Source organism: Periplaneta americana, chromosome 3, assembly GCF_040183065.1.
Source record: "Periplaneta americana isolate PAMFEO1 chromosome 3, P.americana_PAMFEO1_priV1, whole genome shotgun sequence".
Lineage (NCBI taxonomy): Eukaryota > Metazoa > Arthropoda > Insecta > Blattodea > Blattidae > Periplaneta > Periplaneta americana.
This window is the reverse complement of record NC_091119.1, coordinates 33,711,955-33,727,013: the sequence shown is the minus strand read 5'-3', so window position 1 is coordinate 33,727,013 and position 15,059 is coordinate 33,711,955. Positions and strand designations below refer to the sequence as shown.

Here is a 15,059-nt window from a genome sequence, read left to right as displayed (position 1 = left end):
TTACTGAAAGAGCTATAAAATTAGAGTTATTGTTTTTAATAAATTAGATGTATTAATAATTAATTAATTTTTTTACATTGAGGGAATGTTTGCTAAATATGGGAAAATTTATTTCTCTTAGCGTAAATTTTCATCTCGAAAGGTTGACGATCAAATGATTGCGGCCAATTTCAAAGTTTAAAATCATTCGAATATTTCGAATCGTGGGTTTTTAACAAGTCTATTATTTGAATGATGTTAATCATAGAACATATTTGTAAGCATGATTTAAGTTATAGGTTTTATTTATTCCTCAACTACAGAATTATAAAAACTATAAAATGGTTGAAAAAGAGGTTGACAGTACTAATAGGAAAACAAATCTCAGTGTGGAGGAAGTATCCTTATTATGTACTCAAGAGAAAAATAAACTTGCATCTTGGGGGCTTCCAGAAGGAATATTGAAGGTATAGTTACTTTTTTTCAAGTTTTATATCTATAAATATGGCCGAACTGTATGTAAACCAAGCTACATAGGTGGACCAAGAAAAAAATACATAAATACAACTTGTTACAACATTCCCATTTCGAATTGGTCTGTTAAGGGAGTACTTTTTGGAGCACGAGACCTTGTTACCAAGTTTACCTTTGATTTGATGAAATTAAATTTCTAGTTTCGACATAAATAAAATTCTGATGCATATAATTTACTCAAAGATTCTGTACAAATAGTAGGCCTACAGTACCATTTACTGGTACTGGTACTGGTAGTCTTTGTAATTAATTTCATATTTCTTTTATATGTCTGCTTTTGTTATTTTATTATTATTCATTCTGCTATTTGTTATTCTTTTCATGTTCTACTTATGCGTTCCTGTGTTTAAATGATTTTGCTCTACTTTCTGGATCGCCTTGGTCAACCTTAGTCGAGGACAGAGGATTTCAATAAATCAGTATAGCAAATATAATTTTAGGCCTAATAGACATGCCTTAGCAGGATAATTGGCCTAACGTACTCTTATGTTGTTCATGCTCTTAACACTCGTGCATAGCCTAGGCTTTTTTGTTTATATTTGTCACTAGCTGTTTCCCCTTCTATCTACTCTACCCACTCTACTGCTCCACAGACTTAAGTAACTAATAACAGTGATTTATTAAGTGTTGAAATTATTTTGTAATATATTGGTAGGGTTACCAGATGAAAAAAATTAGTGAAAATCAGGACAATTTCTGAAAAAGCAGGATTTTCCATAAGAAAGCATGATTTGATAACGTGGCACTTATTTTCAGTATTTTATATAAAGTAGATTATTAATCTTAGTATAACGTTGATACAAAACTGCTAATAATGATTAATTAATGTAACTATTTAACTGAACTTATGTTACAGATTATAAATAAGCTTATAGGCCTACCTTGTTTAATTTCCTGATTGTTGATAATTCTTTGATGACCCAATTTGTTTGAACAACGAATGTTGTCTTTAGAAATTCACATAAGATAGATATCTTAAATTAAATTGTACAAATATAATTTCTCCAACGGACTCCAGACATAGACAGTTTCTCTCTTTGGTTCACTGAGAATTAACGAGAGAGAAAAGTTGGACAATTTTTTATTTTCTACAAAGCACACTGCCTGGCTGGACATAGGACACACATCTAAAAAACAGGACATGTCTGGTGAAATCCGTACAGTACAGCTGATAGCCCGATATATTGGTATTAATTACACTGGCAATTTGAGCAGTTCTGAAAATAAACGTTGAATTTTTTTTTAATTAAGAAAATTTTAATTTCATAATCAGTGGAGTTATGCCGTATTTTCAGTATGTTAGCTAAAAATTTTAACCCAGTGTCGTGGCATCAAGGTCTAAGGCATCATGCCTAGGACTCGCATTAAGGAATGCGCACTATTTCGAGTCCTCATAGAGGAAGAAATTTTCTCTTGAAATTTCGGTTATTGTATGGGACTGGTGCCCACCCAACATTGTGATGCATTTGGAGAGCTACAATAGGTAACGAAATCCAGTTACGACAACCAGCTGTAACAACTGGGAGGATCATTGTGCAAACCACACAATAGGCCTACCTCTGTTCTGATTGGATGATCTTTCACCTCTGTGAAAGCATGTAGACGTGAGGTCAGCAGTCGGCTGGTCAGCCTTGGCTGTAGTGCCACAGATTAATTAATTAACTTAAAATTTTAACAGTCTTCTTTTGGGGGAACTATTTAATTATGCAGAAAATAAAACTCTAAAACTATTTCATAATTATAACTACTGGTATAGTAGACACAATCATATGGCATTAAGGTGATGAGATTAATGAGGATTGTAACATATTGTGAGTAACATGCATTTACAAATAAGGTACATGAGTTTTAATGTAAGGTATGAGTGAAATTTGGATCAAATTTGATCGAAAATTCAATTTTTTGTGTTAAGTTTAAAAAAAATATCACATACACTAACACCAGGAAATGTCTAAAAAAAGAAAAGAACAAGAAAGTCTGAGAGAGTAACATATGGAGTTGAACAATTTGAAACATGTATTAACTTATAGTTAAGCTTACGTGAATATTTTTTTTTCCTTATTTAAAAAAAATTCTGCTTATTGCATCATAGCCTATAAAAAGTTCCAGGTAGTCCTTTTGAGACAAAATTTTGCAAGTAAGTTAAGAAAAGTATAAGGACAAGAATAGTCATTGTGTTTTGATGCAAATGTTACGGAAGTCCACATTTTAGATGTTTAATTACAAATTATGATTAATTATATTTAATTCGATTATGAAAAGTCAGATAAGAAAAGAAAATTCTACATGCCAAACTAATCAAGATACATAAAAAATTGATATGGGACTGGATCCAGGGCTGGGGCTGAGGTTTTAAAAATATTACTCCATAATATTGTGATAGTATATCACAAATCCAGATGAGATGTTATAATTTTGTTATAATAAGCTTTTTAAGATCCAAAATTTTTAATTCCTTACATTTTATCCAACAGCGTTATGAAGCATCTGGAATTGTGAACATGTTTCCATGGCAGGTTGAATGTCTTTGTAATCCGAGAGTTCTTGAAGGTGGAAACTTAATTTATTCAGCACCAACATCTGCAGGTATGTTACCAGTCTTACATCATGTCCCAATGGAAATAGGCGTATTATTTAGCATATATTAATTTTGATAATGACACTTTTTTTTAAACACATGAAGTTAAGAAGCAAGCAACAGGTTTTCATTGTACATAACCATTATTAATAGTAATAATAATAATAGTAATAATAATAATAATAATAATAATAATGTGCGTAGGATTTTGTCACTATCACAGGTGATGTCATTATGTATCTTGTAAGCTCTCAGTGATTTTGTTCTTTGCTGACATCACACATTTATGATATTTATTACATATTTCATTATAGCGTTCACAGTTACGTTTTCGTCCTGTTGATGATAATCTTTTCGGGAGCAAATTGTCTGGTGGAGGAATTTATATATGTACTGCTGTTGTGGTCTTAACCTGCCTTAGCTCGTAGTCTCATGGCATTGGTAACAGTAGTAGATTAGTCTATGATGCAATCTTTTATTAGAATTATTTCTGTATGAGAATATTCTATCTTTAACTTCAACATAGGATAGCATGGTTTCAAAATTTTTGGGAACCTCCGCAGTAGTAGATTAATTAGTCTATAATGGACTCTCTTATTTGAATTATTTCTGTATGAGAATATTTTATCTCTAACTTCAACATAGTTTAATTCCTATCGCATAATTATTTAATTGTTTACAGGTAAAACACTGGTTGCTGAGATTCTTACTATTAAAACTGTTCTGGAGAAGAAGAAGAAAGTTATTGTTATTCTTCCATTTGTGTCGGTTGTACGAGAAAAAATGTTCTACTTTCAGGTACGTGTTGATATATATATATATATATATATATATATATATTACAACTTTGTAATGGAGATTCTGAGTATTACATCAATTACTTGTGAAATAATTCTAAATTGATTAATAAAATTATGTAGTAAAGGTGATGAACAGTCATTGAATATGTATTTTTGTGTGTGTGTGTGCGTGCGCACTTCACTTATGTGATTCGAGTTCTGCATATTGCGAATAGATGGCAGAAGTGACCCATTTTGAAGTTGTACACCACATTGGTGGTCCATGCTATGCATGATGTGTATCTGGGGACATTTATGTCGTGTACTAGGGTGAGTGTATGTGTAAGCACAGTCGACTCTACTAGAAGGTCTGGAGTCTCAACTTGGCAACACTGTGTTGTCTGCTCTTGTCAGTCATACTGCTGTCATACTTCACCAAGTGAACCAAAGAATTTTAAAGTTAATATCAGACAAAAACAGTTAAAAAGTTAATCATACGTTGTACAAGAAATCTGTATAATACATTACTAATTATAGATAGATAATCCGAAAGTTAGAATTTATAAAACAGTTATATTACCGGTTGTCCTGTATGGTTGTGAAACTTGGACTTTCACTTTGAGAGAGGAACAGAGATTAAGGGTGTTTGAGAATAAGGTTCTTAGGAAAATATTTACAGCTAAGAGGGATGAAGTTACAGGAGAATGGAGAAAGTTACACAACGCAAAACTGCACACATTGTATTCTTCACCTGACATAATTAGGAACATTAAATCCAGACGTTTGAGATGGGCAGGGCATGTAGCATGTATGGGCAAATCAAGAAATGCATATAGAGTGTTAGTTGGGAGACCGGAGGGAAAAAGACCTTTGGGAAGGCCGAGACGTAGATGGGAGGATAATATTAAAATGGATTTGAGGGAGGTAGGATATGATGATAGAGATTGGATTAATCTTGCACAGGATAGGGACCGATGGCGGGCTTATGTGAGAGTGGCAATGAACCTCCGGGTTCCTTAAAAGCCATTTATAAGTAAGTAATATACTCGTACATTTGCAACAAAGTAAAGTAATCCTTTTATATATTTTTAAAATCTTGAATAATGTCAATTCGTAAAAGAATGGCTGTATTTTAATGCAAGGATTCGTAGGAGGTATGTAAGAGAAATGGAAATTACTTGTAAAAATGGTCACTACTCAAAATCTTTACTGGTTTCCAAGTTATGGCGAGTTAAACAAAGGAACGTCTTCACTTGGTGGACTACTCACGAATCAACTTTTTATCTGTTGAAATCTCAACGAAAAATTCTTTCTGAGTCTTCTTGTACTTCGACTTGAATAATTTACCCATCTTGAGCTGTTGTAAGTAGATGCATATCATCCACAGTGGTAAATCTCAAACGAGATACCATGTTTTAACACCGAATTATGCCTATGGTAAATTTCATTCACATCTACATTATTCTGCTAGAGATAACGGGTGCACGATTGAAATAATGTGAGGGTGAATGGCTCTGATTGGCTCTTTCATCAGTGACGTCAACATAGCATTAACGTTTAGCATACAGTGAGAGTGCAAAAACTCTCTAATGTAATGTATTATTAAAAACCGTAATAAAGATAATACCGTAAACTGGGGTTACTTTGAACACAGAGGAAACTTTGACCATTTTTTCAGAAAATCATATTTAGGTTTCTACATGCTGCAGTTGTTATAGATGGAGGTAAATTTGGTCTGAGAATGGTTTATGATAATTTACCTCCATCTATAACAAATGCAGCATTTAGGTTTCTACATGCTGCACTTGTTATAGATAGAGGTAAATTTGGTCTGAGAATGATTTTGATAATTTACCTCCATCTATAACAAATGCAGCATGTAGAAACCTAAATATGATTTTCTGAAAAAATGATCAAAGTTTCCTCTGTGTTCAAAGTAACCCCAGTTTAGGTAATGGATCATGCCTCGAGCTGCCAGGCGGAAGCTTATGTACAGGATGATTCACAAAGATCGTGCAATACTCTGGGATCTGGTTTCTGGCATTATTTCAGATCACTCTGTATGTGTGTATATGTATTTGTTTATTTATTTGAGCGTTAAATGTACCTTAATTTATTGGCTATGATGCTGTTACAGAAATTAAGGTTACATACATTTTTGTGACACTCTTCCAACCACTGCACTAATATTTTTCGTAGGAACGTAAATGAAAATGTAAATACAGTGCATAAAATTTTTTTATGGGGTTTACAGGACTTGTTGTCAAGTAGTGGTGTGCGAGTGGCAGGATTGATGGGCAGTCACAGTCTTCCTGGAGGCTTCAAGAGTGTCGACATTGCCATCTGCACTATTGAAAAAGCAAACAGTCTTGTTAACAGGTAATGCTCTAGAACTGTGCTAGGCATTGGTTCTGAGATTTGTAGGTGCAAAGGGCATCGATTTTAAAGGATAATACAATTCTTAGCATGATTTCCTTGGAGAGGGACGTAAAATGGGTAGATCTGTGTCGTAAATTATTTATGACATGTAAATAAAGGAACCAAAGCAAAATTCGTCATTCATCTCTTGTCCACATTGAATTTCGACACTGAAATAGTTCAGCTCAAATAAAATAGAAAACTTCATTTATTAGATTGGTCAAAGAGTAGATAATACTTTTTGTTGTAATAACTGTGATTATGTTGCAGGTTGCTAGAGGAAGGCTCTCTTTATAAAGTTGGGGCAGTGGTGGTTGATGAGCTCCATCTCTTAGGTGATCCATTTCGAGGTTACCTATTAGAGCTACTTCTTACCAAAATCCTCTACATGTGTTCCATGTGAGTGTTATACATATTTGATCTTATGTAAGCTTATCTCTGATATAAGATATAAAGAGGAGTTTGAAGGTTATGCCAGATGGAACCTCATGGAGTGAAAACTATGATTTGTGTATTGGTATATATCTCACTCTCTAGTGTTGTGGTGTAAGGCATCATGCCTGGATTTGCGTACTGGAATGAGCTCTGGTTCGAGTCCTCATGAGAAAGTAATTTTATCATGAAATTTCGGCCATTGTATGAGACTCATAATTGTGATCAATTTTGGGAGGTACAGTACCGATATGTGGCAAAATTCTATTTCGAAAATAGAACACGGGCACTAGAAAAAAGGCGAGTGGGGATAAAAAGAGAAACCAAGAGTCAGGAAGTGATAGGGAAGAAAGTAGTGAAAAGAATAAGGGTGCGAGCGTAAGTGGAAATCTAGTTAGTATATGAAAGGGAAAGTGCCCGGAGGGGGGGGGGGGAATAAAAGAGGAATAGAAGAAGAAATAAATAGAAAGCCAGAGATAGAAATGAGGCAGAGACGAACAGTAAAGAAAGATCAGAACCTGCGACAGCTGAGGATATGGCAGAGTTATTAAATATGATTAAAAAATGTGGGGATGTGATCAAAAAGTGCTAGTAAAGTGGAACGGTTAAAGATCGAGAAGTATAGGGAGAGAGGACGTGTATAATTAGAGGTATAGAGATAAAATATAAGTATTTATAGGAAGTGAGAATAGTGAAAGAATTAAGTGTAAGTGGAATAGTGAGGAAGAATTAAGTGTAAGTGGAATAGTGAGAAAATGAAAGTGAGCACAAATAGGAACGAGTGAAAATAGTGAAAAAGGGTTAAGAAAAGTGAACAAGTGACAGCATAAACGTTGGAACAGGAAATGAATCTAAGAGAAAGATAGGAGAAAAGGTCAAAGAACAAATAGGACAAATAATTCAGTATGATAATTTATAGAGAAAAAGTGAAATTGAGATTTTAGTGAACAGTACTTAGGGAGAGGAATAAATTGTAATAAAATTGTGAACTTGATAAGTGCACCTAGAGGTGCAGTATTTTATTTAACGACTCTTTCAACTGCAGAAGTTAATTCAACATCTAAGTTTAACATGGCAGAAAAATGGTCGGCATATTTTGCCTTGGACCATATGATATGGGACCGACAGATTTACTAGAGGAAGCTATGTAACAATATTCTCGCCCTTACAAACCCATCATCTTCTGCCAGGTTTGAACCCATCTCAGATCCACTGGCTAACATGATAATTAAAGCGTCGGCTGGAACAACGTTGTAAGTTACAACATTTTCATTCGGCGTGTTTCCGTGTAATAATGTTGTATGTCATGTTACCTTGCTATACTCTTTGGCTTGCAACTGTCCATCAATGCAGTACGTGAAATTTGTCCACTCAAAAGTTTGCTGTCCTATAAGAACAACGTTGTACGTGTACACATTTTTGCAGCTCCTGTAAATTTTACCAAATGTAACTTATAACGTTGTTCCAGCCGACGCTTCAATTATCCTAGAGATGTCACACACATTTGTATACATGCTCTACACCCTCAAGTTATGTGTACTTCAGACTTTGTTTTTATTTATATTTTGGAGCAGAACAAAAGTATAAGAATTTGGTTCGAAAATGTTTCAGTTTATTAGTATTGGTTTCTGTTAATGAAGGAAGAAAAGTGTGAAGATTCAAGTCGTGGGTATGTCAGCTACTCTCCCCAATTTGTCACTCTTGGCCACATGGCTTGGTGCTGATCTCTACCGAACAGACTTCCGTCCAATTCCTTTGAAGGAGTTTCTGAAAGTTGGTCCTACTGTGTATGACAATCAAATGAAGAAACTCTATGATATGAAGCCATCCAAATTTATTCAGGTAAGTTGAGAGATATACTTGTTTGAAATTTCTTTTTATTTCCTTCTTATTCTTCTTTCTCTTTATCTCCTCTCATTTTCTTCTTCTTTTCTTCTTCTAATGTTGAGACAGAGAATTTATTATTATACTTTTTATGCATTTTAACTTCTCCTCATCTGTGATCCAAGTGATGGGATAGTAGGCTACAAATTCAAGGGAACCAGGTTGAATTCCTGGAAGAGAAAAGAAATCGAAAATCTGTATATTTTTTCACAAATGTGACATGATCCAAGAAACAGACGAAGTGTATGCTAGTTCAGAGAATTCTGTTGTGAAGTGTACAATTCATTGTGCTTACTATTGGCTGAAAGGTGAAAAAATGTTGGAATGTAGAAAAACAGAAGGAACTACATAGAAGAATTTTTTTTGTAAATGTATTAAATATTTTCTGTAGTGTGTGGTCTTTGTTTTGAACTATAAAAGTTGGAGATTTATACTTCGAAGAGGTGAAAAAATTCAAATATCTTTGAGCAACAGTAACAAATATAAATGACACTCGGGAGGAAATTAAACGCAGAATAAATATGGGAAATGCCTGTTATTATTCGGTTGAGAAGCTTTTGTCATCTAGTCTTCTGTCAAAAAATCTGAAAGTTAGAATTTATAAAACAGTTATATTACCGGTTGTTCTGTATGGCTGTGAAACTTGGACTCTCACTTTCAGAGAGGAGCAGCGTTTGAGGGTTTTTGAGAATAAGGTTCTTAGGAAAATATTTGGGCTAAAAGGGATGAAGTTACAGGAGAATAGAGAAAGTTACACAACGCAGAGCTGCACGCATTTTATTCTTCACCTGACATAATTAGGAACATTAAAGCCAGACGTTTGAGATGGGCAGGGCATGTAGCACATATGGACGAATCCAGAAATGCATATAGAGTGTAAGTTGGGAGGCCAGAGGGGAAAAGACCTTTGGGGAGGCGAGACGTAGATGGTAAGATACTATTAAAATGGATTTGAGGGAGGTGGGAGATGATGATAGAGACTGGATTAATCTTGCTCAGGATAGGGACCAATGGCAGGCTTATGTGAGGGCGGCAATGAACCTCTGGGTTCCTTAAAAGCCAATAAGTAAGTAAGTAATAATAATAATAAAATAATAATAACAAGGAGTATCCTAAATTAATGAAGCATGGTCACTTAAAATAATGTTTAAAGTAAATCTAATTTGTATCTTAACCCTAAGTTCGAACTAAGACCCACGAGTGTGACAGGTTCATACCTGCACAAGTACCTTTCGGCACTACACTTATTTCGCTGTCAACTCACTCACTGCACTGATTCTACCTGATTTCACTAACACTTCTAACCATTTCACTGTTCAAATACTTTGCACAGCCACTTCATTGACACCAACACACTTCACTTACACAAAAGACTTCACTGACACAAAACACTTCCTCACTGATAGAACACTTCAAATAACAAGATATCAATTACACCCTTTAAGTAGTGTGTATGATATACTACCGTCTATTAGTAAAGTCCTTAAGCCTATTTTTAAATACATTTTTGGTTATTGGTAAAGCCTTTAGTAAGTCTGCAGGTAAAGCATTCCAGTCCCTGATAGTACGATTGAGAAAAGAAAATTTCCATTATCCGTCCTCTGTCTTCTTTCCCTCAATTTATATGAGTGGTCGTTCCTTGAAGAGTAATTTGGTGGCTGCAACCTATTTTTTATTTCTCTCCAGGCAGGCTCACCTCTGTATGTTTTGAACATTGCGCATAATCGAATTCGCGTGAAGAGAGGTCTGAGATGAGTGGGTCATGAATGAATCATGAGACAGTAAATTTGCATGTTGGTTCCCCATTAGAGCTGGTGACACCTTACTACCAGAGAGTGTGCTACAACAGCAACTGTTAGAACTGTTTTTTTCTTTTAGTAACAGTACAATAAACTAGATTAGTTGTGTTTTTTTTCTGTATTGATAGGATGACCCAGACCATGTAGTGCAGTTGTGTCTAGACACGTTACTGCACGGCCACTCAGTGTTAGTTTTCTGTGCCACCAAGCAGTGGTGTGAGAAGTTGGCACAGCACATTGCACAGGTGTTTAGGAAGATTGGTAAGTTATGTCATCAGTTATTACTGGATGCAAATAGTAATTAATACTTCTTACTTAAAGTTAAGGCTGGTTCACAATAAACCGGAAACGAGAATTGGAACGAAAACGAAAACTGTAAAATTGTTAAAATATGTATATTTAAATCTGAGCATTCACAATTAACGAAAAGCTTGCCGGAGCCTGAGATCGGGAACGGAGAGTTGGCCAAGTTTCAACTTTGGCGTTCACGTTCCCGATCACAGCCCACTAGATTCATTCTAATGCCATCTAAAAGCTATTTTGTCGTATATTTTGTAGCAAGAAGTCCGTGATATAACCTATGCATTATTTTGTTCTGTGCTATGCATCATGGAGCAAGTTTTATTTGATGAGATTCTAATATTGAGTGTTGAGGAAAATCCTCACGTTTACGATAAGCAGCGCGCCTCATATAAAGATGAGAAAATGAAGGAGAATACGTGGCTTTCAATAGCTGTGTCTTTGAACACCGATCGGAAGCGAATCATATTTTATTACTGTATTAGTTGTATTACACACTACATATTCATGCTTCAATTCAATAACTACTGTTGTGTTCATTTTTGTTCTATTACAAATGTTTCTTCTCTAATTATTTTACGTTATGGTAGACTTAAAATAGGTTGTGATAATAAAGATGCATGGGCATATTTATAGTACCGTACCTAATGAAATGTTTCAGTTGAAATTTCGAAGTTGGTTAACCTGTGTTTATGCTGGCTGCCTTGTACTCATGAGAGAACGCCATTGGTCAATATACACAAATAACATCAGAATGCGTAATATCGACTTTACATATCGTTATTGACATACATATCGATATGCATAGTCGTCTACGTTCTCGGTTTATTGTGAATAAAAAATTTTCATATTCACGTCCTCTGCTTCTCGTTTTCATTCTGGTTCTCGTTCCCGGTTTATTCTGAACCAGTCTTTAGCATGAAAACGTGTTTAATTAATTATTGAATCTTAATCTTAATGTATTTTTTTATTATTTCTTACTTGTTTATTAATGTTCTTATTTTCTTATATGAATTTTCGAAGTGAAGATGAGCGTTGTCATGAAGGAGGATGTTATCATTAGACAATTTTCCACATCTTTTGAACATTAATTACATATTTCATTGTACTTTTCAAAATGCAACTATAGTATGCTGTATTCATTGTCTGTTGATCTAAGAGAAGATTGATCAATAACGGCCTCAAAACCATACCAATCATCTTTTTAAATGTGTCTTTCAAATGGCTACTAGACTGTGCTTCATTAATTAAAATTGATTAATGTCGGCCCTTCTGCATCTAAAAAGCCATAGTCATTGTATTTTTGCTGAAATTATTTTACTTTAACCATTTTTAATGTTGGCAAATCTGAATGTTTTCATTCCTTACTTGCAGTCTTGGTTTCAAGAGTGTAGTGGCATAACCAAAGCTCATTGATTGTCATAGTTCCACGCGGGAACTCGTGATCCTCTTGGCTGTAACACTGGAAATGTTGGGAACGAAATTGTTTTCATTAGTCAGATTTCTTGGCAACCATCTTGCACACACTTCTGAAAAACTTTAGATGTTAGTGAATATTTGCTTAGTGCTACTGATGCTTATATTTATTTTCTTGGCCAATCCATAGTCACTTACTCTTGCTCGGTTGAATCTTTTGTTCATTGAGTTGTAGCATATCATCATCATCATCATCATCATCATCATCATCATCATCATCATCATCATCATCATCATCATCATCATCATCATAAGTTATGATCTCAGTGGAGAATTTTCCTTCCATCTTTTTCTTGATCGACCTAATTATTTTTTACCAGCTGGTTGGTATAGTACATGACCTGGTATTCTATTCGAGGATATTTGATGCAAGTGGTTGAACGATTTGATCTGATTGCTTGCTGGAACAAACCTAATATTGTCATATAATTTCTCTCAATATACCATGAAGTTGAAGTGTGACTGTAAATAAAAAATTATTACTGCTGAATGTTTGTGGTATATCAGGTTTTTCAGGTAGTGAGATGAGTTCACAGATACGTGAACAGTTAAACTCTGATGCAATAGCTGAAGCTCTGGAGCTGCTGAAAAGATGTCCAGTTGGTCTTGATAAGGTCTTGCAATGCACAGTGGCATTTGGAGTGGCATTTCACCATGCAGGTAAATACAAAACATTGTGACTTACAAGTTCCATAATGAGCATATTCAAATAACACGCTAGAAATTCCACTTCACACATCATCTCTGTATTCCTCATCTTTCATTGTTACTACCTCTCGTCACTGGAACTCTCTGCTGCCTGAAGTCAAGGGCTGCTGAACATTGAAATCTTTCAAATCCAACTTAGAAAATTATCTTATGACGAGTTGCCAAACTAACTTACTATTATGACAAGTGTTGTATTGCATGTTTCCACGTATTCACAATTTTTTTTTATGTTCTAGTGATATTTAACTTATTTTATATTTTTGTTTTCGTATTTCCCGATAATGGTATATCTATAATGTGATAACTTGAGCTATATTTAATCATAATTTTCCTTACTGTGTGTACCAAAAAATATTGTATTCATTGTACACTTTGTACTGCACTATTTTATTACTGCTGCTGCTGCTGCCGCCACCACCAATAATTGTCTTATTTTTTTTTTTATACTTTGTAAGTCTAATTTATTTTGACTGCTGTTCACATTCTATTATGCTTTTTCCTTTCTTTCTATATGTTATATATTATGTCTGCTTTTCTACTCACTTGTTTACATTATATTATTATTATCTTATTCAGTTTTGTGTGTAAAATTGTAGTGTACTTTGTAGATTTGTATTGTTTTGTGTAACGCACTTTTACTCCTGGTTGAGTGTTAGAGAAGGCTGTATTATGGCCTTAACTCTGCAAGGTTAAATAAACCATTATTATTATTATTATTATTATTATTATTATTATTATTATTATTATTATTATTATTATTATTATTACTATTATTAAATAAACGTGGCACCAGGAAGGAAGAGAAAATGAAAAATAAAGTTCTTGAAACAGACACAAAAAATGTTAAATTTTGAACTGTTGTATTAAGAAGTGTCCAGTGCTAGTGTTGCTCAGAAACTGTGAGGTTTGCAGATTCAAATCTGTTCTTGAGCACTGGATTTTAGAGGGAGGTAAAATACTCAGCATGACTACCTCAGGGAGGGAAGTAAAGGTGGGAGGTCTGTGTTATAGATTTATGGCACATAAAAGAACACTGCCCCTGATACGAGAGCTACAAACAAAATTTGTCACAATTTCTCACCACGTTGAATCTCAATACTGAATGAATCTCTGCAGTTGAAAGTACCATTAAATAAAATACTATTACTACATTCAGAAACCAAATTGTCCTTGCTGATTGAGTTGTTGGTTATTATGCTGGTTATGTTATGTTGGTTATTATTAGACCTATGGTTCATGAGTTCAAACATAATCAAAGACAATACATTTTCAAATGCAATAAAAATCCTTAACATGACTTCCATTGGAAGTGATCCAGTAAACATGAACAACATAACATTTGCAAATGCACAAGGTATATTCAGTTGGTTGCCATAGTGATGACATATCTCGGAAATGGATGGTTTCGAACCTATCTTTATTAGGACTTTTTTCCTCATTTCATTGTCCTCTAGTAACTCCTATAGTTTGTACCTATAATTATGAAACATCCTGTATAACAAGAAGTTTATTATAGCAATGACCCTAATTGTATTAAGTTTTTGGTATTAACAAAACCAGGTGTTTATTAAAGTTGCTTGTGTTTGCAGGTCTAACTCTTGACGAACGTGACATTATAGAGGGTTGCTTTCGTAGTGGAACTCTGAGGGTCTTGGTTGCCACATCTACTCTAAGCTCAGGCGTGAACCTTCCTGCCCGTCGTGTCATTGTGCGTTCACCCGTGTTCCATGGAAAGTCTCTCGACCCTCAGACGTACAGACAGATGATCGGTCGGGCAGGCCGAATGGGGAGGGATACTGCAGGAGAAAGCTTTCTTTTGTGCCATAAAGGAGAGGGACATATTGGAGAGAAACTCGTCGGAGCTGATTTGAAGCCCATTGAGAGTTGTTTGGGGCATGGGGAACTGGCAGCCAGTTTGAAAAGAGCCATATTAGAAGTAAGTATAGCAGAAGAAATATTGAATTAGGAATTGGAACAGTGAAGTTAGTAGAGGTTTTAAAAGTCTTGGCTAGAGCAAACATGAGAGCCATGAAACCAGAAGGACTTTTTTACAGAGTTATGCCTCAACAAGAACTGAATGAATATTGTGATTATTGAAACTATTGTACTGCCTGTGAGTGTTGGACTGTCATTGAGTGGTAGAAGCTACAGAAACAGGAATGGATTTTTTTT

General features: G+C 34.7%; 1 protein-coding gene across 1 annotated transcript in view; it reads left to right on the top strand.

Moving 5' to 3' along the window:
• The first annotated feature begins 202 nt into the window (after positions 1-202).
• LOC138695907 (DNA polymerase theta-like) overlaps positions 203-15,059 on the top strand; it is a 65,390-nt gene continuing 50,533 nt past the window's right edge. The window contains exons 1-9 of the mRNA XM_069820266.1: positions 203-446; positions 2,988-3,099; positions 3,774-3,889; positions 6,125-6,249; positions 6,559-6,687; positions 8,361-8,562; positions 10,532-10,664; positions 12,687-12,839; positions 14,477-14,823. Of these exons, the coding sequence (XP_069676367.1) occupies positions 321-446; positions 2,988-3,099; positions 3,774-3,889; positions 6,125-6,249; positions 6,559-6,687; positions 8,361-8,562; positions 10,532-10,664; positions 12,687-12,839; positions 14,477-14,823 (1,443 nt within the window). The 5' untranslated portion in view covers positions 203-320. The remainder of the gene's footprint in view (positions 447-2,987; positions 3,100-3,773; positions 3,890-6,124; positions 6,250-6,558; positions 6,688-8,360; positions 8,563-10,531; positions 10,665-12,686; positions 12,840-14,476; positions 14,824-15,059) is intronic.